Genomic DNA, 26,172 nt, shown 5'->3' on the forward strand with positions numbered 1-26,172 from the left:
ATGAATACAAAAAGAGATTCTGAAAGTTGCTATTGAAAGAACATACAGCAGCTAAAGAGGATGAAAGAAATGAAGAAGTAAAAGAGCTGAACAGAAGATTTCAAAGGGTGGCACAAGAAGACAAAGTAAAGTATTATAATGAAATGTGCAAAGACTTGGAGTTAGAGAACCAAAAGGGAAGAATACCCTTGGCATTTCTCAAGTTGAAAGAACTGAAGAGAAAAATTCAAGTCTTGAGTCATAATATTGAAGGATTTTATGGGAAAAATATTAAACGAAGCAGGAAGCATCAAAAGAGGATGGAAGGAATACATAGTCACTGAACCAAAAAGAATTGGTAGATGTTCAATCATTTCAGGAGGCAGCATATGATCAAGAACTGATAGTATTGAAGGAAGAAGTCCAAGCTGCACTGAAGGCATTGGAGAAAAACAAGGCTCCAGGGATTGACAAAATACCAATTGTGATGTTTCAACAAATGGGTGCTGCACTGAAAGTTCTCACTTCTCTATGCCAAGAAACTTGGAAGACAGCTACTTGGCCAACCAACTGGAAGAAGTCCATATTTATGCCTATTCCAAAGAAAGGTGATCCAACAGAATGTGGAAATTACCAAACAATATCATTAACATCACATGCAAGTAAAATTTTGCTGAAGATCATTCAAAAGCAGTTGCAGCAGTATATTAACAGGGAACTGCCAGAAATTCAAGCTGGATTCAGAAGAGGAAGTGGAACCAGAGCTATCTTTGCTGATGTCAGATGAATGTTGGCTGAAAGCAGAGAATACCAGAAGGATGTTCACCTGTGTTTTGTTGACTACGCAAAGGCATTTGACTGTGTAGATCATAGCAAATTACGGATAACGTTGCAAAGAATGGGAATTCCAGAACACTTAATTGTGCTCATGTGGGACCTGTACATAGACCAAGAGGGAGTCATTTGAACAGAACAAGGAGATACTGTGTGGTTTAAAGTCAGGAAAGGTGTGTGTCAGGGTTGTATCTGTTCAACATACTTATTCAATCTGTATGCTGAGCAAATAATCCGAGAAGCTGGGCTATATGAAGAAGAATAAGGCATTAGGATTGGAGGAAGCCTCATAAAAAACCTGCAATTTGCTGATGATACAATCTTGCTTGCTGAAAGTGAAGAGGACTTGAAGCACTTACGGATGAAGATCAAAGACCACAGCCTTCAGTATGGATTGCACCTCAATGCAAAGAAAACAAAAATCCTCACAACTGGATCAATAAGCAACATCACGGTAAATGGCGAAAAGATTGATGTTGTCAAGGATTTCATTTTACTTAGATTCAAAATCAATGCTCATCAAAGCAGCAGTCAAGAAATCAAACAATATATTGCATTGGGCATATTTGCTGGGAAAGACCTCTTTAAAGGGTTGAAAAACAAAGGTGTCAGTTTAAGGACTAAGGTGTGTCTGACTCATGTTTTGGCATTTTTGATTGCCTCATATGCATGTGAAAGATAGGCAGTGAATAGGGAAGATGGAAGAAGAATTGATGCATTTGAATTGTGGTGTTGGAGAAGAATATTCAACATACAGTGGAATCCCAGAAGAACAAACAAATCTGTCCTGGAAGAAGTACAGCCAGAATATTCTTTAGAAGTGAGGATGGCAAGACTTCATCTTACATACTTTGGACAGGTTATCAGCAGAGACCGGTCCCTGGAGAAAGACATCATGTTTGGTAAAGTGGAAGGTCAGCGACAAAGAGGAAGACCCTCGATGAGATGGATTGACACAACGGCTACAACTACGGGCTTAAACATAGCAATGATTGTGAGAATGGTACAGGATCAGGCTGTGTTTCTTTCTGTACCAATTCAAAGGCACCTAACAACAACACATGTTTGATTTCAAGACAACTTCAGGGGATATTTTTGGTTTAAAGTTTAAAGATGATCTCAGGGCAATGGTTTCAGGGTTCATCTAGCCTCCATAGCTCTGGAAAGTCTGCGGTCCATTAGAATGTAAAATTTTGTTGTGCATTTCCCCCAAAGGGGCCAAATTTGGCAACCCTGAGCCTCAGTTAAGTCTTGGAGGGATCTGTGCAGTAAAAAAAAAAACCATTATTCACTCTGTGCTTGTGGGATCGGTGGTCACAAAACAGGCCATTCAAATTCTGACACAAACATGTGAAGAGCTGCCACTTCAGCTCAGGTCTAGTGCCCCCTCCCCCCGCCCCTGCGGCAACTAAGGATCTGCCCTCATCCCCACTTTCCTGGGTAAGGGGTCCCAGAAGGGCCAGGATGGCGAGGGGCACAAGCTCCCTGTCTGTGCAAAGAAAGTGGCTCCAGAAGGAAGCAATGGATGGTAGATGATCACATTACCTGCTCTGAGGGCACAGAGCAACACTGTCCACCTGGAGCAGGTATGGATGTCCCCAGAACACCCATACCCAATGTTGGTAGCAAATCTTTACTGCATGAGCCCATGAAGGAGAGGGTTTTGGTGGAACCTGCAGGACCATTGGCCGGGCTTTGCCCCAAGCAGGTGGGCACAGGTATGTGCTGGGGTGGAGGGGGGATCTACCTGGCAGAGAAGTTCCTACCCATTTCCATTTGGAATGACCTCCTTCAAGCCGCCATTCCACCTTGAGCTAGGAAGCCCACCTTTTTTTTTTTCCTTGCACTGTAATTTTTTTAAAAAAGCCCTGTTGGCCTTAGAGGTGCCCTGGTCTTTGTCAAAACTGATCTACATCAATCTGAATTAAAAAAAAAAAACAACTGTTGTTGTTGTGTGCTGTCAAGTCAATCCTGATTCATAGTGACCCTATGGGACAGAGTAGAGCTGCCCCATAGGGCTTCCTAGGCTGAAATCTTTATAGGAGCAAACTGTCGAGTCTCTTCTCCTGTGGAGCAGCTGGTGGGTTCAAACCACTGACCTTTCAGTTAGCAGCTGAGCACTTAATCATTGTACCACCAGGGCTCCTTAGGGTAACTAGGTCCCTGGGTGGTATGGATGGTTTGTGCTCAACTATTAATCAAAAGGTTGGCAGTTCCAACGTACCCAATGGTGTCACAGAAGAAATATCTGGTGATCTACTTCTGTAAAGATTACAGCTAAGAAAATCCTATGGGACAGTTCTACTCTGCCATATGGGGTGTCTATGAGCCGGAATCAGCTTGATGGCAACGGCTTTGGTTTTGGTTTTATTCATGACAAGTGTTGGTCACGTGTGTTGACATGTGATACCAGTCAGGTGAGGCGGGGTGGGAGGTGCGTGGCAGTTCCCCTGGGCCAGGGCTCACCTGTCCTATTCTCATTGAGAGGGCACTCGCTCCATGGCAGGGGTTCCTGGAAGGAGTTGAAGAAGTACCACATGACCCAGGCGATGATGGTGTTGTAGTAGAGGCCCACCATGAAGGACACGAACATGGAGGCTATGCCTGTGGGAGGAGTGAGGTCAGGTGGACTGCTGCCCCCATATGCTGCCTGCCTGTCCCCTTCTCAGGGTTATGCATGTCCCTGACCCTGGGAAGAGGGGCTCCACTCCAGCAAAGGGGGCCAACCACAACAGCAGAATGAGATTGCCTTCTGTTGGGACACACAGGGAGGGAGGGCAATGGGATTTAAGGAACTGCACAGAGCAGACTTTGGGAACCACCTCCAGAGTCACCCCAAGAGCAGCCACACGTGTGGGTGGAGTGGCTTCCACTCCTTTGCAGTTGGGGAAACTGCAGCTTTGAGAACATGGGATGTGATAGGGTTGGGCGGTCACTGTGGCTGTGACATCCAGCCAGAGAAAGAAAGGCAGAGAGAAATAGAGAGAGAGAGAGAGATGGAGACAGTGACAGAGAGATAGAGTAACACAGATAGACAGGCACTGAAGACAGAGACAGAAACAGAGACAGAGAGAGACAGAGACAGAGAGAAAGGACACAGACAGAATGGCAGATAGAGACAGAGAGACAAAAAGGAGGCAGAGAGATAGACAGAGGGTGACAGAGAGGTAGAGAGAGCAACAGATATAAACAGAGACAGAGAGAAAGAAAGGACACAGACAGATCGACAGAGAGACAGAGACAGAAACAGAGAGACAGAGAGAGAACCAGAGACAGAAATAGAGACAGAGAGGACAGAAATAAAGTGACAGAGATAGATAGAGACAGAGACAAAGAGACAGAGACAGAGAGAAAGGACACAGAAAGATTGACAAAGAGACAGAGACAGAGAGAGACAGAGACAGTCAGAGAGAGGAGACCTTGAAAACTGAAAAGAAAGGGGTGTTGTGAACTGCCCTGGGTCTGACTGTGGCCTGGGCCTCAGCTGGGAAAGTGGGTAGATACCTTGGCTGGAAGCGAATCCCTTTTTAATGGACTCTGCCTCCCACCTCTGGGGATATTTTCCCACGTCCCCCCCCCCGCCCCAGTGGTTCTCACCAACCATGTCCTCTTGGGGAGGCCACGTCTGGGGTCCCTTCTGGCTCACCAGTTTTGTAAAAGAGTGACCACGTATGGAGCTGGATCAGTGTGCAGCTGCCCGCTGAGGGAAGCAGAGCAGCCTCCCTCAGAGGCCAGTGCCCTCAGGTGACCTCTATGACCCTTGCTGCATCCTGTCTGGAGGGGAGTGTGGGCACTTGGGTCCCTCTGTGTCGAGACTCCCATGCCCTGGGCCTCTAGAGGACCCTAGGCAGCCTCTGCAGACCAGACTGGCTCCTGGTAGCCTTGGTTACTGGTGACCAGGAGTGGCCCTGGCTGGATACTGCAGCTTATACTCCAGAACATTCTAAAAAGAGTTTTCCAAAGACCTCGGGTCTTGGGTGGGGAGGAGGCACCAACCCTGGGAGTATCCTCTCCCTGGAAACGGACAGGGCAAGGGGCGAGGAGGAAAACCAATGCCTGAGGTCAAGTCCTGAGCCCGGTGGTGGCCCACACACACCTAGGCCCTTCAGTGCTGGATGGATGGAGCTCCAGACGCCCAGACTCCCCTTCCGTAGCCTCTGTCCAATAGCGAACTCCAGGTATAGCAGCGGGATCCCCTCCACCACCAGCAGGATGAGGAACGGGATCATAAATGCTCCTGGAGAGGGAAAAAAGCAAGAGCATAGTCAGGTGTATTTATCATTTCAATACTTCTGCCTTAGCCATCCTTCTATACTCACAAGGTGCCACTCCACATAGAAGATACCATTTATCATGGTGTTGCTCATTGGTCCAGTTTTGAGGATCTTTGTTTTCTTTATGTTGAGGTGTAATCCATCCTGAAGGCTGTGGTCTTTGATCTTCATCTGTAAGTGCTTCAAGTCCTCTTCGCTTTCAGCAAGCAAGGTTGTGTCATCTGCATAACGCAGGTTGTTAATGAGTCTTCCTCCAATCCTGATGCCCTGTCCTTCTTCATGTAGTTCATATAGAAGACAAATACCTTTTTTTTTTTTCATGATTATTGCCTTTTATTATCAGTGTCTGTGTAAATCCAATCTTCATTTGTTTTCAAGGGTTGGAAACATTACATTTAAACTTAGATATATTTTAATACATACGTACATAAAAAACACACATCATAAAAAAGGATAGTTGTAAGTGTGGCTTGTCGTAACTCAAATACATAAATCGGGGACTGCCTGTGTATATATTAATTATCTATTATATAGAATATATATAAAAATATAAAATTTTATATTTTCATTTTACAAACCACCTCAACTCTTCAGTGGAACATGACGAGATTTAGCAAGAGATAGTGAAAAGCCCAAGTCCAAGGTCATGGTAGTCCTGGGGGTCATGTTCCTCTGGTCTCAGAGCCACTAAGCTTCCCTCGTGAATCAGGGCCAGATGGAAAAACAGAGCAACATTCTCTAGGTACACAGAGGCCAGATAATCTTTCGGGTATAATCTAGCAAAGATCAGAAGAACTGTGGTTACCAAAGGTCGTTAAAATGCAATCAAGATGCAATCAGCAGCAGAGTGATAAGAATTCAAGCACTTTTATTGCTTAGTGTTTATGTAAGTCCTAAATCCTGATGAGTAACTTTCAGAGACTCTTTTGACTTCCTTTTTGGTCTTTTTGAATTTGCCCTTGAATGTTGAGTAGCTAAAGCGAAAGGAAGAAATGCTGAAGTAAAAGAACTGAGCAGAAGATTTCAAAGAGCAGCTCGAGAAGACAAGTAAAGTATTATGATGACATGTGCAAAGACCTGGAGTTAGAAAACCAAAAGGGAAGAACACACTCAGAATATCTCAAGCTGAAAGAACTGAAGAAAAAGTTCAAGCCTCTAGTTGCAACACTGTAGGATTCTACAGGGAAAATATTAAATGACACAAAGTATTAAATATTCAACCATTTCAGGAGGTAGCATATGATCAGGAACTGATGGTACTGAAGGAAGAGGTCCAAGATGGACTGAAGGCACTGGCCAAAAACAAGGCTCCAGGAATTGATGAAATACCAATTGTGATGTTTCAACAAATGGATGCAGCGCTGTAAGTGTTCACTCCTTTGTGCCAAGAAATTTGGAAGAAAGCTATCTGGGCAACTGACTGGAAGAGTCAATATTTATGCCCATTCCAAAGAAAGGTGACCCAATCGAATGTGGAAATTATCAAACAATATCATTAATATCACAAGCAAGTGAAATTTTGCTAAAGATATTCAAAATCAGTTGTGGCAGTACATCGACAGGGAACTGCCAGAAATTCAAACTGAATTCAGAAGAGGACGTGGAACCAGGAATTTCATTGCTGATGTCAGATGGATCCTGTCTGAAAGCAGAGAATACCAGAAAGATGTTTTCCCGTGTTTTATTGACTATGCAAAGGCATTTGACTGTGTGGATCAAAACAAATTATGGATAACATTGCAAAGAATGGGAATTTCAAAACACTTAGTTGTGCTCATGTGGAACCTGTACATAGATCAAGAGGCAGTTGTTGAACAGAACAAGGGAATACCGTGTGGTTTAAAGTTAGGAAATGTGTGCGTCAGGGTTGTATCCTTCCACCATAACTATTCAATCTGTATGCTGAGCAAATAATCCAAGAAGATGGACTAGATGAAGAAGAGTAAGGCATCATGATGGGAGGAAGATTCATTAACAATCTGAAATTTGCAGATTAAACAACCCTGCTTGCTGAACGTGAAGAGAATTTGAGGCACTTACTGAAGAAAATCAGACCACAGCCTTCAGTATGGATTACACCTCAACATAAAGAAAACAAAAATCCTCACAACTGAACCAATGAGCAACATCATGATAAATGGAGAAAAGATTGAAGTTTTCAAGGATTTAATTTTAATTGGATCCATAATCAATGCCCATGGAAACAGCAGTCAAAAAATCACGTGACCCATTGCTTCGGGCAAATCTGCTGCAAAAGACTTCTTTAAAGTATTGAAAAGTAAAGATGTCACCTTGAAGAGTAAGGTGTGCCTGACCCAAGAGGTGGTGTTTTCAATCACCTCATATGCATGTGAAAACTGGGCAATGAATAAGGAAGGTGGAAGAAGAGTTGATGCATTTGAATTATGGCTTTGGCAAAGAATATTGAACATACCATGTACTGCTAAAAGAATGAACAAATCTGTCCTGGAAGAAATACAGCCAGAAAGCTCCTTAGAAGCAAGGATGGCAAGACTATGTCTCACGTACATTGGTCATGTTATCAGAAAGATCAGTCCCTGGAGAAGGACATCATGCTTGGTAGAGGGTCATCAAAAAAGAGGAAGAACCTTGAGGAGATGGATTGACACAGAGGCTGCAACAGTGGGCTCAAGCGTAACAAGGATTGTGAGGATGGCATAGAACTGGGCAGTGTTTCGTTCTGTTGTACATAGGGTCGCTGTGAGTTGGAACCGACTCAACGGCATCTAACAACAACAACAAATCCTGATGGGGAATTTGTTAGTTGGATATTCCCCAGTAGATGTAATTGCTGCCGTGGGATAGCTTTCTTATTATGTGTACTTTCCAATCCCTGACTAATGTGGCCAGGGAAGACCAGTAGCCCTAGGCTTATCATGGTGCTGACTCATGCCACCCATAGACTCCACCCTTATCTGCTGATTTCCTCTTCACCCTGTGTGTCCCTGGACCTGTCCAAACAAGGGATATGGGTGACCTTCAACCTTTGGAATGAGAATAGCAACCCCTTGAGAAGCCAAGCCCTCCAGGTGGCATTGGGCATCTGCCACCATGGACTCTCCCCTCCAACCACACAGGGGGATTCTGAACTATGGGCACTGAGCCCAGAGGAGGTGGCCTGGTGGGTGACTCCATCGACCTGGGAGCTTCTCAACGCAGCACCAGTGGGAGTGCAAGTCTGAGCTCTCAGTCATGATGGGGTTTCTCCAGGGCTCTGCCTCTCCCAGGGGCCCCTAGAGTGGATGAGTCCCTGGGTTACAGGCTCAGCCCTTGTTATGGATTGAATTGTGTTCCCCCAAAATTTCTGTGAACTTGGCTAGGCCATGATTCTCAATATTGTATGATTGTCTGCCATTTTGACAACTGTTGTGATTTTCCTATGTGTTGTAAATCCTGCCTCTATGATGTTAATATGGCAGGATTAGAGGCAGTTATGTTAATGAGGCAGGACTCAATCTACAAGATCAGGTTTTGTCTTAAGTCAATCTCTTCTGAGATATAAAAGATAGAGGCTGGCAGAGAGACATGGGGACCTCATACCACCAAGAAACAACAGCCAGGAGCAGAGTATGTCCTTTGGACCTGGGGTCCCTGCCTGAGAAGCTCCTAGTTCATGGGAAGATTGATGACAAGGACCTTTCCTCAGAGCCGACAGAGAGAAGCCTTCCCTTGGAGCTGGCACCCTAAATTTGGACTTCTAGCCTCCTAGACTGTGAGAGAATAAATTGTCTTTGTTAAAGCCATTCACCTGTAGTATTTCTGTTATAGCAGCACTAAACGACTAAGGCAGCCCTTCTCCCCTCTCTGCTTTCTATCAGAACTCCTGTCACTCCACCCTGCAGGGCTGACCACCTGATATGCCCCTCCAGCCTGACCTCTTCAAAGATGGTGGTGCCCATCCCCAAATGTGCGCCCCATGCACTTCCTTCCCAACTCCCAGCCACTGGCCCCTATCACCTCACCACCTATGTTTCCTTCTCTCTCTCTCACCTTTCAACCTATGTCTCTCTGGGTCATAAGTTTCTACCCCACCTTCTCTCTCTTACCTACTGGGTCTCTCTCTGTCTTTCTCACTTTTTCTTTCTCTCTCTCTCTGGAAAGTGTAGCCCCATCCTCATCTCCTCCTTCTTTGCCCCAACACACACTTGTTCTGTTTGTTCTTCTTCCACTAAATCTCTTAAATCTTAACTTCCTTCCCCTTTCCTTATCCTGTCATTTCCTAGACAGGCCCACCATCTCCCCCTACTGGTCTCCTCCTCACACTAAAGCCAGACTCCAAATTCATGTTGTGTTTGTGAAGCCGATTCTGATTCATAGTGACCCTCTAGGACAGAGCAGAACTGCCCCATGTGTTTCCAAGGAGTGGCTGGTAGATTTGAACTGTCCATCTTTTGGCTAGCTGCCGAGCTCTTAACCACTTCACCACCAGGGATCCTCTAAATCCATAACCGAAAACCAAACCAAACCCAGTGCCTTCGGGTCGATTCCAACTCATAGCGACCTTATAGTGGAATCAAATTTCATGTGTGCATGTGTGCATGTGTGTGTGTGTGTGTGTGAGAGAGAGAGAGAGAGAGACACCAAAACTAGTGGCTTTCCCTCCCTTGCACTCCTTGTTTAACCCCTTGGTCTCTGCTCTTCGTTTTCTTTCTCCCCCCTCCCTCCACGAGGCCCCTGAATATAGGGGTGAACAAGCGCTCTGGATCGCAGCAGCAGCCCCTCCCTCCCAGACAGGCTGGCCAGTCTCCATACAGGGGTTGACCCCAGAGGCCTGTGGCCTGCCGGCCTCACCCTCTGGCCCCTCTGGAGCTCTAGTGACAGCTTCCCTTAAATTCTAGGGCCTGCTGGTGTGGCTGAGGGAGCTCAGGGCTAAAAGGTCAGGGACCCCAGAGAGTAAAGGGTGTGGGTCGCTGCCAGTGGGATGTTGAACTCATTGTGACAGTGAAAGGAAAAGAGAGAGCAAGGACGCAGGTCCAAGTGAATGAAGACGTTCGAGCCAGTTGGCCATGGGTGGGCAAGAAGCTGAGAGCTGCCCAGCCCGAGGCTGCCCAGCCCGAGGCTGCCCACAGCACGCACCTCCATCTGTGCCAAGCTGGTCCCTGGCAGCCAGGCTTCAGGCTCACCTCTAAAGATGGCTTCAGCCCCAGCAGAGTCTGCTCAGTGGGTCATGGAACCAGTGAGGGTAGTAAAGTTAAAACGAGAAAATATCGGTCTCTTGGATTTTTTTCCCAGGGGCTTGATTTGAAATTCTCTTGGGCAAAATTACCAAGAAGAAAAACAAATAGATGATGTCCAAATGACCTTTAGCCACCCACTATGCATCATAACAAATTATGGATAACATTGTGAAGAATGGGAATTCCAGAACACTTAATTGTGCTCATGGGGAACCTGTACAGAGACCAAGAAGCAGTCGTTCGAATAGAACAAGGGGATAGTGCATGGTTTAAAGTCAGGAGAGGTGTGCATCAGGGTTGTATTCTTTCACTATCCTTATTCAATCTGTATGCCGAGCAAATAACCCAAGAAACTGGACTATTTGAAGAACAGGGCATCAGAATTGGAGGAAGACTCATTAACAACCTGTGTTATGCAGATGACACAACCTTGCTTGCTGAAAGTGAAGAGGACTTGAAGCACTTATGGATGAAGATCAGACTACAGCCTTCAGTATGGATTACACCTCAACACAAAGAAAACAAAGATCCTCACAACTGGACCAATAAGCAACATCATGATAAATGGAGAAAAGATTGAAGTTGTCAAGGACTTCGTTTTACTTCAATTCGCAGTTAACACCCATGGCAAATCTGCTGCAAAAGACCTCTTTAAAGGGTTAAAAAGCAAAGATATCACTTTAAGGACTAAGCCATGGTGTTTTCAATTGCCTCATATCATGTGAAAGCGGGGCAATGAATAAGGAAGATCAAACAAGAATTGATGCTTTTGAATTACAGTGTTGGCGAAGAATGTCGAATATACCATGGACTGCCAGGAGAATAAACAAATCTGTCTTGGAGGAATGCTCACTAGAAGAGAGGATGGTAGGACTTCGTCTCATGTGCTTTAGACATGTTCTCAGGAAGGATCAGTGCCTGGAGAGGGACATCATGAGGGTCGGCGAAAAAGAGGAAGACTCTCCATGAGATGGATTGACGCGGTGGTTGCAACAATGGGCTCAAGCATAAAAACGATCACGAGGATGGCGTAGGACCAGGCAGTGTTTCATTCTGTTGTACGTGGTGTCTCTATGAGTCAGAACCAACTTGATGGGACCTAACAGCAACAGTATGCATTATTCGTGACACTTCCACCCTCCTGTCTGCCTGTCTCTCCATCTCCATTGGGGAACTTCTACTCATCTTTGAAAAGCCCACCTGGGTGTTCACTCTTCTTCAGCCTCCATTGCTGGCCCAGCGCAGGTGTACCCTCTGCTGATGCCCATACACCTGACACCCCTCCCTCGAGCTCCTCCAGGACAAGAGGCCCTTGAACCCCTGTTGTGCAGCAGGTGCTCAGGTGCTCAGCAGATACTCAGGCGGTCAGGCACTCAGGTGTTTAGCAGGTACTCAGGTGTTCAGCACTTCAGGTGCTCAACAGGCACTCAAGTACTTGGGCGCTCAGGTGCTCAGCGGGTGCTCGGCCAATGAATGGATAGGGAGGATGGACCTGGAGTATGCTCCCCATGTTGCACCCCTGGAGGCAGGGCCCAGCCACCCAGTTGCCATCCCAACTCAGGGCAGTGCCTGGCATGGGGCAGACACTAGCGCAGCTTTGTTCTTTCGAGGAACGAGCAGGTTCTTAAGTCCTGGGAGCTTTTCTCTCAAGGAATTCAAGGAATACCAATACCCTTTAACAAGTAAGGCTCTGGGGATATTTTCTTTTTTAACGCTGGCCCCACGGAAACTCTATGGGAGCAGTTCTACTCTGTCCTATAGGGTCGCTATGAGTCGGAATCGACTGGAGGGCAATGAATTTGTTTTTTTTAAAAAAAATTCTCCTGAGCGTGGGGTGGAGATGCGGAGGAGGGAGAGAAGGAAAGGAGAGGGCTGCAAAGTGTAAGCAGCAGAGGAAGCTGTGTGCCTCTTGCCAGATGGGGGCTTGCTGGGTGATTGGACACGGTTCCAAAGGTCCCTGGAGACGTCCATTTCCCCTGAGTAGACACTGTGACTGTTTTGCATTTGCTTTTTAGCACATAGATAAAGGTGAGGTAGGGATGTGATGAAATGGAAAGTCCCCTGCAGGAAGAGATATGGGTGGCACAGAAACATAGCTCTTGGTTTCCTTTCTTTGAGAAATTAAGATAGAAGGAGGAGGAGGAGGACGAAGGGATGGAGGAGAAATAGGAAGAGGAGGAGGAGAAGGACAGAAGAAGTAGACAGAAGGGGAGGAGAGTGGGAGGGGAGGGAGGTACAGCTTCTGAGCACAGGGACTAAGTCTTCCCCTTTCTCTCTCCAGCATACGGTGTGCCTGGCACAGAGCAAATGCTTGGTGACTATTTGCTGAATAAGCAGCGCAGCCACTAGACCTGAGTGCTGTGCAGCCCAGGGCTTGCTGGTAGGTTTGGGGAGGGCCTGGAAGCAGTTGCAACACCCATGCCAGCTGTCTAGGGGGGAGGGACCATCACGCTCTAGGAAGGGGATAACATGGCCTTCCTCAGGCTCCTCCTGCACGCGCCCCCTCCTGTGTGCATGGTCACCATGAATTGAGAGAACGCAGAGCACTTGTGGACTCACTGAGGGGCAGTGGGCTTTTTAGCGACACAAGAAATGGGGGCAGTTACAGGACGACACACTTGTTGAATCACAGTTTCAGACAAGCGTGGTTGTGAACATCATTTCCCCTGTGTGTGGCTCTCCTGGGCATTAGATGCTCTGTCGTCAGGAAGGTCTCAGCTGTGACAATCCAGTTGTGGGGATGTGGCGAGTGGCTATTCCATGGCTTGCCCTCAGAGCAGAAGTGGAGACTCATGCCTGGGGTGAACAGGGTGGGGGCAAGTCCTAATCCTGACCTGAGTCTTAGGATTTTCTGTCTCTGCTCTTTCGCACACGCACGCTGGCCTTGTCTCAGTGTGCAGAGCTTGACCACTGCCCCTTTGGAGCCAGGTGCCTCGAGATGGGGCTCTTCCATCACATCCTATTTTACAGCTGAGAACACTGAAGCCCAGCACATGCAGTGAAGAGCTTGAGCTGGCACAGGTGAGTCGTGCGGGACCAGGACAGGTCTCAGGCCAAACTCCAGTGCTGCGATGGCCTGAGGGTTTTCTGTGGTGTGGGCGAGGCAGAGCTCGGATGTGAGGTTTGCACAGGTATGCAGGTCCCCTCACAAGGCAGGTGGAGCTGGGAGGGCAAGGGCAGGGAAGGGGTGGACCATGGCCGGGTGTGGCTCCCCCCAAGATCGTGGAGGTGTCTTTGTGGACGTCAAGGATCAAGTGTACATTGGAGAGGTGGCTGGCTTAATTTGTAGCTTCAATGGCAGGTGGCCTGTTTGCACCCTATCTGAGGGCGGGGCACCAAGAAGCCGCAGTGCCCAAATTTGAGCCTGAAAGAGCCCAGGAGACTAGAGGGGAAGAGCAGGTGGGGCCACCCCACTGTGTGCTGAGGGTGGTAGCCAGGTCAGGACTGTGATGGACTTGCGTGTATAGGTGGTCCTTAGTGTTCTCTCGCATGGCATCAGGATATTTAGATAAAAACGGAGTTCAAGGTGGGCGGGTGGGAAGAGCACTGTCTCTGAGATAAGGCCTGCTCAGGCCTGGCACGTAAGCCACTCCAGACACGCTATTTTAAAACAACCTGTCTGTGTATCATGGTCCCTGGGCGGTGCAAACGGTTTACACTTGACTGCTAACCCGAAGGTTGGTGCGGCTCCAACCCACCTGGTAATATACTTCTGTAAAGATTACAGCCAAGAAAACTCTATGGACCAGTTGTATTCTGTAACAAGTAGGGCTGTCCTGAGTCGGAATTGACTTGACAGCAATGGGTCTATTTTGGTCTGGTTTGGTTTTGCATTTGAATTGTGGTATTGATGAAGAATATTGAACATACCACAGACTTCCAGAAGAATGAGCAAAACTGTCTTGGAAGAAGTACAACCAGAATGCTCCTTAGAAGCAAGGATGGCAAGACTTTGTCTCACTTACTTTGGACATGTTATCAGAAGGGTCCAGTCCCTAGAGAAGGGCATTATGCTAGGTAAAGTAGAGAGGGCCAGTGAAAAAGAGGAAGACCCTCAACAAGATGGATTGACAGAGTGGCTGCAACAACGAGCTCAAGCATAGCAATGATTGTGAGGAAGGTGCAGGACCGGAAGTGTTCTGTTCTGTTATCCATACGGTCGCTATAAGTAGGAACCAACTCGACGGTACCTAACAACAATAACGCATTTGGAGTCCGGGGGTGGCACAAAAGGTTAATGGCACAGCTGCTAACCAAAAGGTTGGAGGTTTAAGTTCATCCAGAAGTGCCTTGGAAGAAAGGCCTGGCAACCTACTTCCCAAAAATCAGTCATTGAAAACCTGTGGAACACAGTTCTACTGTGACACACATGGGGTCGCCATGAGTCAGAGCTGACTCCATGGAAACCGTTATTTTTTTATGTGTGCGTTTTCATTTTGCAGCTTGCTCACACCCTGCAGGGTTGGGGGAGGGGGATAGGGCACCTCGCATTTTCCTTGATCGTGGGAACCAACCCCAGGAAGCACACGCCATCTGCCCAGGTTGGCAACTGGCTGAGCTAGAATTAGAACCTCTACTTCCAGTTCCAAGTTCAAGTCTCTTTCCTTGAACCTCCTGTGGGGGCCACTCCAAGGGCTCCATTAAAGAGACAGCCTAACTCCTCTCCAGAGGTGTGGCCAGGGTGGCAGGGGCCTGGAGAGGTGCAGCCCCCGGATTCACTCATTTGAGGCCCTTCAGCTGGGACGTGGCTTCCGGCAAAGTGTCTTAGCAAGTGTCCGAAGACTGTCTTCCAGAAGGGCACATCTCCTTGCTCTCTGCTGCAGGGGCCACAGGAAAATGGTCCAGTGCAAAGTCTGCAGCTGCGAAACCTTCCACCACGAGACATCCGCAGATGCTGGAGGTCAGCAGCTGCACCGGCCTTGTGAATTGAACACTCCGACACTCTGGTTCCCAGGCTCCGAGCTGCACCGTGTCCTGGCCACAGATCGTCCAGATGCTTGAATCTCTCACATCAGATTTCCACCGAAGCCTGGATCTCAGGACTCTTGCGGCAAGACTGAAATAACTGCTTAAGTGGGCAGGAGGGACAAAGTCGTGTTGGGAAGCATGCAGAATACAGAAATAAATAGGAAGGCGGAGAGTTGAATCACAATTCCTGAGGGCTGGAGGGCGGTGTGCTGTTTGGTCAAGAAATAGAAGCTGCTCTTTAAAGACAAGCAGAGCCCTAGGAGTGGGCACGAGGAGGGGGGTGGCGGGGTGCGAATGGAGGAGAATCCATGTGCGGCCCTCCGCCGGAAGGACAAGGGCAGGGTGCAGGGCTTGGAGAAGTGATAGATAGTGAAGACAGAGGGAGGAATTCTCACACCAAAGCGGTGGCCCAGCTAACTCTCATTTGCAATCCCTTTTCCTCTACCCACACTCCCCCAGAAAAAACACAATACTATGTATCTATTTTTAAAACCCAAGTGAATGAAAAAAAACAGCAGTACTTTAATATTACCGCTACAATGGCACCTACACCACTAGGGTAGGTGTGCTTGCTCTGGGTTAGGAAAAAAAAATTTGCCATTGAGGCGATTCTGATTCATACAGACCCTGTAGAAGAGAGTAGAGCTGCTCCACAGTGTTTCCAAGAAGCGGATGATGGATTCAAACTGCTGACCTTTTGGTTAGCAGCCAAGCTCTTAACCACTGCTCTACCAAGGCTGCTAGGATGCTCAATAATTTATTGCATCAATTTCTTCTTGTAGTGTGGTTGTAAGAATGAATCAGCTCGAAATACAAACTGCTCACTCAATAATGAGCAGTTTGTAATTTGCGAAGGCAAACCCACACAAGTTAATGGAAACATCACTTATCATGGAACAAGCAGAATTATGTTTCACCCTAGCTGATGCCAGTTGAAGGGCACTGCCTCACCTGGGAAGTGTGCCCACTTGTGTTTCCCAGTGCCTGCTTCCTGATCTGTTGTCGTTGTTAGGTGCCATCGAGTCGATTCCAACTCATAGCAACCCCACGCACAACAGAAAGAAACACTGCCTGGTCCTGTGCCATCCTCATAATTGTTATGCTTGAGCCCATTGATGCAGCCACTGTGTCAATCCATCTTGTTGAGGGTCTTCCTCTTTTTTGCTGACTCTCTACTTTACCAAACATGATGTCCTTCTCCAGGGACTGATCCCCCCTGACAACATGTCCAAAGTATGTGAGACGAAGTCTTGCCATCCCTGCTTCTAGGGGGCATTCTGGTTGTACTTCTTCCAAGACAGATTTGTTCATTCTTCTGGAAGTCTGTGGTATGTTCAATATTCTTCGTCCACACCATAATTCCAAGACATCAGTTCTTCTTCGGTCTTCCTTAATCACTGTCCAGCTTTTAAATGCATATGAGGTGATTGAAAACACCATGGCTGGGGTCAGGCGCACCTTAGTCTTCAAGGTGACATATTTGCTTTTCAACACTTTAAAGAGGTCTTTTGCAGCAGGTTTGTCTAATGCAATGTGTTTTTTGATTTCTCAACTGCTGCTTCCATGGGTGTTGATTGTGGATCCAAGTAAAAAGAAATCCTTGACAGCTTCAAACTCTTCTTCATTTATCATAATGTTGCTTATTGTTCTAGTTGTGAGGATTTTTTTTCTTTATGTTGGCATGTTATTCATACTGAATGAAGGCTGTGGTCTCTGATCTTCAACAGTAAGTGCTTCAAGTCCTCTTCACTTTCAGCAAGCAAGGTTGTGTCACTTGCATAACCCAGGTTGTTAATGAGTCTTCCTCCGATCCTGATGCCCCGTTCTTCTTCATATAGTCCAGCTTCTCGGGTTATTTGCTCAGCATACGGATTGAATAGGTATGGTGAAAGGATACGACCCTGACGCACACCTTTCCTGACTTTGAAACAGACAGTATGCCCTTGTTCTGTTCTAATGACTGCCTCTTGATCTATGCACAGGTTCCTCATGAGCACAATTAAGTGCAGTGTTATCCACACAGTCGAATGTTTTGATCCACACAGTCGAATGCCTTTGCATAGCTAACAAAACACATGTAGATATCTTTCTGGTATTCTCTGCTTTCACCCAGGGTCCATCTGACATCAGCAATGATATCCCTGGTTCCACGTCCTCTTCTGAATCTGGCTTGAATTTCTTGCAGTTCCCTGTGGATATACTGCTGCAGTCACTTTTGAATGCTCTTCAGCAAAATTTTACTTACATATGATATTAATGATGTTGTTTGATAATTTCTGGATCTCAGAAGTACAGAGCTACAGTTAAGGGATGTGCCAATGAACCCATCAGACAAACCCCAAACATGGAACATTCTAGGTGATGTGATCTCTTAAAAATGTTAATGCCATGCAACAAAAAGGGGGAAAGATCTTTTCTAGCCTAAAAGGAACTTAGACAAGTGTCATATGGGAACCTTAATTTGATTTAAGTTATTTAAAAAATCTCCTATAAAGATAATTTAACAATTGAGTTTTCTATGCTATTAGGGATTTATTGTAAATTTCATCAAACCATTCTTATAAAAATAGCTTTGTGCTTATTTTCTGTAGCAATAGATCAAAGCATTTGGTGCCTGATGGCTATAATTTGGTTTGAAATGGGTCAGCCATTCGTGTGTGTGCACGTGTGTGTATGTACACGTGTACACTCACGATAAATAGGGCACAATGGTAATAACTATTTCATCTAAGTGAATGCTTTGCAATCTTATTTCTACTTTCTTGTATTTTAATTTTCTCATAACCTAAAGTTAAGGATAAAGTAAATGATGATTTAATTATTTTTTAGAAGACCCCCAAATTATCCTGAAGATAACTGGAGGCAAATTAAGTTTTTAGCAAATGAGGATTGGTAGTCAGGGTTGGGCATCCTTAAGGAGGCTCCAATCTGTTACTTTCTCTTCAGGTTGCAAAAACACCCTCTCGTCTTAAGGGCCACTGCATGTTTTCCTATAGGTGGGGCTGCAGGGTGATGTCTGTGGGTGTCTTAGTCATCTAGTGCTACTGTAACAGGAAGACCACAAGTGGATGGCTTTAACAAAGAGAAATTTGTTTTCTCACAATCTAGTAGGCTACAAGTCCAAATTCAGAGCTTCATCTCCAGGAAAAGTCTTTCTCTGTCTGCTCTGGAGGAAGGTCCTTGTCATCAGTCTTCCCTGGACTAGAAACTTCACACAGGAACCCCAGGTCCAAAGGATGAGCTCTGCTCTGGGTGCTTCTTTCTTGGTGGTATTAGATCCCCAACACTCTGCTTGCCTCCCTGTCCTTTTATCTCTTGTGAGATAAAAGGTGGTGCAGGTCACAGTCCAGGGAAACTCCCTTTACATTGGATCAGGGATGTGACCTTAGTAAGGGTGTTACATCCCACCCTAATCCTCTTTAATATAAAACTACAATCACAAAATGGAGCACAATGATGCAATACTGGGAATCATGGCCTGACCAAGCTGACAAATATTTTGGGGGACATAATTCAATCCATGACATGGGGGAGGGGCTACTGGGGACGGAAGAGGTCACTGTTGTTTTCATCGACTGGCGGAGTGGGGGGCATGGGGAGAACCTAAAGCCCCCGCCAGCCCTGTACTGCCCCACCCAAAGGTGCTCTCATGAGGGCAGTGCCCAGCTGTCCACATTGCCATGTCCTTAGAAGGAGCCTCCCAGGTTTGACAGGACTAGACAGTCACCTCTGACCCGGGATCAGGTCCCTGCGGTGAGGGATGATGGCAGGTCCTGGGAGGGCGCTCACAGAGGCCCCTCATTTTCAGTGAAGGGAGCTCCTAGTGCACAGGGAACAGGAGAAGTGTGCAGGGTGGCTGCCTGGACTGAGCAGAAGCCGAGCCATCTCGAGGGTAGAGACGGAGGAGAAAAGAGAGGGAAGGCACCTCACCAAGGACAGGGCATCTGGGGCTGGGACATGCCAGACTCCATGAGCCAGACAGATGGAATGGGGACCCTGAGCAGGGCTGACGAAATGGGGACCCTGAGCAGGGCTGACGAAATGGAGGCCCTGAGCTGGGCTGATGGAATGGGGACCCTGAGCCAGGCTGACAGAGCTGGGAACCCTAAGCCAGGTTGGTGGAGCTGGGACTCCTAAGCCAGGCCAACTGACTGGGAACCCTGAACCAGGCTGGTGGAGGAGGATTCTGAGCCAGGCTGGCAGAGGGTGACCGCTGAGTTGGGAAGGTGGAGGGTCACTCTGAGCAAGGCTGGTAGAGGGGGACCCCTCAGCCTGTCTGGCAGAGATGGAACCCCTGAGCCAGGCTGGCAGAGGGTGACTATGAGCTGGGCTGGCAAAGGGGGTGCCTGAGCTGGGTTGGTGGACAGGGACCCCTAAGCTGGGCTGGTGGAGCTAGGATCCTTGAGTCAGCTGGTAGAGGGGGTCCCTGAGCCAGGCTGGGGGAGGGGGACCCTGAGCTGGGCTGGTGGAGCTAGGACCCTGAGTCAGGCTGGCAGAAGGGGGCCCTGAGCCAGGGTGGTGGAGGGGCACCCCTGAACCAGGCTGGTGAAGTGGGACAAGGAGGTCTGGACTGAGCCTGAGCAGAGGCGTCTATGTGTAGAACTGGGGTCTGCTGGATATCTGGGTGACCTCAGCCTGGTGTGGGTGGCCTGGGACACAGGTAGGAAACACCATCTCTCTAGGTGTTAGAAGCTGCCAGGGGCTCTGCCTGGGAGACAATCCTGGGACCCCGGAAGGAAAAGCCAGGTCCCCAGAAGGAGATCGCCAAGGATCCCACAAGTGGCGCACTAGGGGCCTTCGATCTGCCTCCTCGCCTGGCCCACACCCCAGGGAGGGTCGCTGGGCACCCCAGCCTGGTGGGGCTGAGTGTGGGGTGCTCTGGCCACATTCCTGTAATTTGTGGGGGCCCTTGGAAAAGGCCAAAGGCATTTCTGAGCTTGGGGTGCAGAGGGAGCTGGGTTGTGCACACTGTGGAGTCACTCTGAGAACAATTTCTGCCTGCTGGGTCTTCTCGGATTCTCAGACACCCTCTCTGATGACAGTTTCTTCCCAGGTGTCCTGTGGAGCTGACACCTGGTGTGCACGGACAGGAGAGATGGCCCCACTGGGAGCCATCGGTGCCCACAGCCAGCAGCCCCTAGAGGAAGTGCAGAAGCCTGTGTCTGTGCTGGCAGCACGGGGCAGGTTGAGTGTGGCTGGGGGTCGGCGATGCTCTGTGGTGGGCAGTGAGAACCCAGCGTGGGCCCAGCCTCAACACCCCTCTTGGATGGAGTGAGAGCAAGGATGGTCTCCTCTGAGGTGTCTGGAGGCAACATTTCAATGCTGCCACCCAGAAGGCACATTTGTACCCCAAAAGCCCTGCATCTCCCATGGATGAATTCTTCCTAAGGCAAGGTGCCTCCCGACCTGCAGAGCTAGGCTGCAGGTCCCTGAGGGCTTGTTCCTGGGGTCTGTTCTCTTTAGCCTTCTTGAAATCAGAAGAATTTAAATGAAAATCGCTCCTGGGCATCAGCCCTTCTCTCTTGGGTGGAGAGGGCGAGGAGAATAAGCATATGCCTCCATTCACAAAGCAGGTCCTCCTCTTCAGCGTGAGCCCCCTCGCTGCCTCCCAGAAACTCTGCAGCCCTCCAAGGGAACCTGTGGTGCAGCAGAACCGGATATGGCCCTCCTCCACCCGCTGCAGGAGGAATTCTCTGGGCTGTTCCCTCTGCTCAGCTTCTAATTAGAACTATGTGGATGCTGTGTGCAGGGTGGCCAGGGACCCCCACAGGGTTGGGTTTTCCGTCACAGAAAATTCCAGTAAGAAGGGGCAGGCAGGTGCCAGCTGCTGTGAAGGGGGACGGTAAGGCATAAAATCTCTCACCAGGGAGAACCACAAGGTGAGACGTGGAGGCTTCCAGCTGGCTCTGCAGCTCTGAGCTGACCAGTGGGTCCCTGAGGGTCCACACAGGTTCATAACATGCAGGCTCTGGGGGCCCTCCCTGCCCCCCGCCTCCGGCACCACCGTGGAGACGGAACCCAGGTGGCCAGTGTCCCTCTGTCTGTCTGAACAGGCATTTATAAAGCATGCATCCTGGACACTCCAACTCTCACCTCCTTGATAGCCCAGGAAGGTAGAGGTGTGGTTACCCAGGGACAGCACTGTCAGCTCTTCTTTAGGGCACTTTTACATCACAAAGCCCATGTTCTTCAACATTAGAAAGACAAGTGACTCCTATTAAATCACGTGGCTACAGAGCACGTGTCACTCAAAAAGAGATGATTGAAAGCCGCAAGCCCGTCCACCATGAATGCACTGAGCAGCGAGCGAGCCCTAAGCCAGGAGCTCACTGGCCAAGGCAACCTCAGGTCGACTTGGGACATGCACTTTGAGTTTCCTCTGATGGCCCCAGGCCTCAGCCACAGCCATAGCCGACTTCCTTGGCTCCCAGGCCAGGGCTCTCAGAGGCCTCTGGAGGTGGCCCTCAGGGGCTGGGTGGTACACCGGTCCAGCAGAGGGGGCTGTGGTCACCAGCCCCTGCCTGGCGGCTCCCACTCTACAGGATGGACACGCCATCACCCACGGAGGGCTCAGTGGCACCCAGTCAAGGTGGACGCAGGGAGGGCTGGCCGGTACTTGTCGCAGTGCCTTCTTATGCTCAGAGGAGGGGGCCCCATCCAGAGGAAGACTCTCTGTTCTGCCCTACTCCCAGGTCAGATTCGTTCTCGGGGAGACTCTCGGCACAGGGCCAGGACTTCTGAGTCCTAGAGGGTGGGTGCCTCTCTGGAGCCTGAGCCTCCCAAACAAATGACCAGGACACCAGGAGTGTGTACAGATGTTGGGCACCCCCACCCACACAAATGACCGAGGCACCATGAGTGTGTGCAGATGTCAGCAGTCCTCGCCCTCTGGCCCAGCCCCTGTGCCATCTACACTCCCACTCTCGCCCACGGCGGGTCGAGGAGAAGCTGGCAGCAGTGCTCTGTGCAGTGTGTGCCTGTCCTGCTCACCGCCGCTGTCTGGGTGGCCTTCGCACGTCCCTGCCCCTCTGGATATCCTCTCTCCATCTGTGGATAGGGTGGGAGCTCAGTGGGGACCTAGGTGTGAACCTATTGTTTATGCCCAGGGGCACTGCAGCACGCCAGCCTGCCCTCCCTTGGCCCTGCTGTGGGCCTGCCCCTCTCACCCTGTGGACCCCAGGGTCTGCCCTGCCGTGGGCTGTGCCCCCCTTGCCCTGTGGACTCTGAGGTCTGCCCTCCCCTGCCCTGCCTGGGCCTGCCTGCCCGCCCCGTGGCCCAGGGGCCCTACCTCCTCTGCGGCCTGCCCACCTGCCCAGTGGCCCCCGGGTCCTACCTCCTCCGTGGCTCTGGCAGAGGTAGGGGAAGCGCCACACGTTGCCGAGGCCCACACAGAAGCCCACGCAGGTGAGCATGTACTGTGCCTTGTTGTCCCACTTGGGCCGGGATGAGGCCTCTTTGGCCTCGATGGTCTCCAGCTCAGCCAAGGATGGGATCCGGTCCTCCAGGCCCGGGTTGGGCAGCACGAGCCTCACCATGGTGGTCTCTGGCTGGCTGACAGTGCAGGCTGGGCAGCAGTGAGAGAGGGCAAGTGGCTGCCGCCTGGCTCCTTGGCCCTTTATAGAGAACCTTTGGCACCTCACACCAGCACCTGGGCCGAAAGAAAGCGTCAGCAAATCTGTAGCGGTGAGTCTGCAGGACTGTTTATGCCTTATCTGCAAGGCGCCCACGCCCACCCATGGGGCCAGGGAGCCGCCTGCTGACGTGAAAGGCCACTAGCAGGAAACGCGGCCCCTCCCTGTCTGGACGCACTCACAGGTGTGCAGCCCCCTCTCCACCCTTTAGGCCACAGGGGCGCTGCTGCAGTCGCAGGAGAGAGATCAAGGCAAACAGACCATATCTATTGGCCCCGTGGCATGCCAGTTCGTAGTCTGCAAGGCCAGGCTCAGCAGGACGCTGACTCCACCACCAGCCCCAGCCCCTTGGAGCCTCCACTACTGCCCCAGACACACCCCCACCTGCCCAGAGGAGGAGGCTCTGGCGGGTGGGTTGGGTGGGGAGACGCCCCCTTCTCATTTCCAGACCAAGGGGAGGATAGGAGCCCTGACCCCTGGGAGCAGCCCCTGCCTGATCACAGGGAACCGGCTCTGCACAGGCCCTCCTTGCCTGAGTATTGGGCTCCAAAGAGCTGCTCGAACAGCTCTGAACTCCGCCAGTGTCCAGGGTCACCCAGGGCCACTTCGGATCCCACCTGAAAGCACCCCAAGTGGGACCCCAGGCTGGGCCTACAGCACCCTGGTTCATTATAGGGATACAGACCGTCCCCATTGGCTTTTCCTGGAGCACCGGACACTGTCCTGGGACTCCTTGGGATCTGCTGCCTCTCGGGGTGACCCTGGGTGACTGAGAACCGTGATGGGGCTGCCCTGAGCTGGGCACTGGGACACACGATGGGATATGGGGATCCTGACCCCACCGAGTAGAGAGGACAGCCAGGTAGACACACAGGAAGTCAGCTGCCAAAAAGCCCTCTTCTACAGCACTGACCAGGGATGCCAGGGAGAGCCCAGAAGCAGAGAGAGCTTTCATGCACTGAGGTTTTGGTGCAGTGGGTGGGATGGGGGTCCCCATCTATCTGGCCTCTGTGCCATCTGTCCCAGCTGCCCTCACATCTCCCACATGATCAGCCTACTGCCTGGCAAGACCGCACGCCTACATTCCCGTAGTCTCCCCTCTAGAAGCTCTCTCCCCAGGGCCTCCACCCAGCTGTCAGGGGTCAGCTCTTCTGAGTGCCCTCCAGCCCCCTCCTGCACTGTGTCCCTTCCAACCCCACGGCCCCCGTGGAATCAACCGGCCTTGTTCTTGATGTCTGTGGCATATCTGTCTCATTAGCAGTCTGCAACAGTGGAGACGCAGGATACTGGCCACAGGCTGCACCGTCAGCCCCCAGCGGCCCAGCGCCATCCAGCCAGAGATCAGAGTTAGTTCCCACTGGTGTTCATTTGAATAATCAAGGTGAAGCGGGGAGAGGAGAGAGGGCTCAGGCAAAAGCATGTTAAGGAGCCTGGCCTTTGATCCAGGACAGTGGGGAGCTGGGAAAGGGTGGGGGCAGAAAGGAGGCATGGTGAGCACTGCATTAGGGAACACTTTTCTGGCTCTGGGCTGGATAGGAGGGAAGATGAGGCAAAGACAGGAGACCCGAGAGAGATGAGGCTAGCTGTGGGGGGAGAGGGAGGGCAGGAGGGCTGAGGGGAGAGACAGAAATTCTGCAGACAAATCAGGCAGAGCCCACGTGTTTCAGAGTAGAACTGTGCTCCATAGGGTTTTCAATGGCTGAGTTTTCAGAAATAGATCACCAGGCCTTTCTTCTGAGGTGCCTCTGGGTGGACTCAAACCTTCAGCCTTTCCATTAGCAGCTGAAGATGTAAACTGTTTGTACCACCCAGGTACTCCAAACCAATAGCTGCACATTAGCTGAAGAAGGCGCTCACTGCAAGAGCCAGCAGAAACTCTGGACGAAGGAGATAACAGCAGGTGGCAGCCCCAAGTAACTTGAAAACATGAGGAAACCCTGGACCTGGCTGCCAATTTATCGGCCTGCTGAAAGGGGGTTCAGGTGAAATGCTAGTACCATTCCTTCCTGCTACAGAACTACAGCTGCACACAGCTGCCAGCCAGGTGTGGAGCAGAGGGCAGTGAGGTTGAAGCTGGGGTCTTCTACTGTCAGTTCTGGCCTTGCTGCCTGGGGCACAATGAACTCTGAGATCCTATCGCTGCTGCTTGTGTGAGGCCGTGGTCTCATGGCTCTCTGTGGACTCCTGGGGCATCGGTGATCTCCTGGGCCATCCATGGTCTCCTGTGCCATCTGTCATCTTCTGAGGTGTCAGTGGTCTCTTGGGCCATCTGTGGTCTCATGGGCCATCCGTGGTCCCATGGGGCATCCTTGGTCTCCTAGGGCATCCTTGGTCTCCTGAGCCATCTGTGGTCTCCTGAGCCATCTGTGGTCTCCTGGGCGGTCCGTGGTCTCCTGGGCTGTCCGTGGTCTCCCGGGCCATCCATCGTCTCCTGGGGAGTCCATGGTCTCATGGACTGTCCATGGTCTCCTGGGGCATCCATGGCCTCCTGGGCCATCTCTGGTCTCCTGGGCCATCCCTGGTCTCCTGGGCCTTCCATGGTCTCTGGGGCCATCTCTGGTCTCATGGGGCATCAATGGTCTCAAGGGCTGTCCACGGCATATCGTTGGTGGCTGAAGGAGGCCCCTGGGATCTTGATGGCTCTCAGATGTAGGAACAGATGCAGCGCTGCACGCTGCAGAGAGGGGTTGAAGAGAGAGACTGTCTCCAGGCGTGGAGGCCAGGCACGAGACCATGGAGCTGAGCAAATGCAAAGTGATGGATTTGCATACCCACTTCTAGCTCAGAATCCTTCCTCAGCTGCAGTGTCACCCACAGAGAAGAATGACCTCTCCCGTACTCCAGCCCACAAGCCCCTCATGGTCCTTGAACACTGCAGGCCTACGCCTGCTCCAGGTCCTTTGCTTGGCCTAGAGCTCTCTGCCCGGAGCCCTCTCCCACAGTGTCCACTTGGTGGGCTCCCTCCCACCTCCCGGTCTTGGACCAGACCCTACCCCATTGCCTGGTCTCCCACATAATGCTGCAGGCTGCTCTGCCTGCCCCCTTCTCTACTCCCCCCTCTCCAGGCCATCCATCTCTCTACATTTCTTTTCTCGTAGCATTCTTTCCCTCTAATAGGCTGTGCAATTTATTTAGTTATTTGGTTGTTTCTGTTCTCTCTTCCTTTCTAGGCTGTAAGACCTACTGGGGTGTTCATCTTTGTTCCCTTAGTTTACTGATAAGATCTGAACTCTGAGAAAAGTGCCCAATGCCTCATAAGCTCTCAGTCAATATTTGTGCGTGTTGAAT

The 26,172-nt window shown here is 50.1% G+C and overlaps 1 protein-coding gene across 1 annotated transcript in view; it reads right to left on the minus strand.

The window, feature by feature from the left end:
- The window catches only part of SLC6A19 (solute carrier family 6 member 19), a 43,591-nt gene extending 20,384 nt beyond the window's left edge, over nt 1-23,207 (minus strand). Inside the window, exons 1-3 of the mRNA XM_064270605.1 lie at nt 22,587-23,207; nt 4,910-5,050; nt 3,280-3,417 (exon numbers count right to left, since the gene is read on the minus strand). Of these exons, the coding sequence (XP_064126675.1) occupies nt 3,280-3,417; nt 4,910-5,050; nt 22,587-22,788 (481 nt within the window). The 5' untranslated portion in view covers nt 22,789-23,207. The remainder of the gene's footprint in view (nt 1-3,279; nt 3,418-4,909; nt 5,051-22,586) is intronic.
- Nucleotides 23,208-26,172: the final 2,965 nt, after the last annotated feature.

This window comes from Loxodonta africana, chromosome 2 (genome assembly GCF_030014295.1).
Source record: "Loxodonta africana isolate mLoxAfr1 chromosome 2, mLoxAfr1.hap2, whole genome shotgun sequence".
NCBI lineage: Eukaryota > Metazoa > Chordata > Mammalia > Proboscidea > Elephantidae > Loxodonta > Loxodonta africana.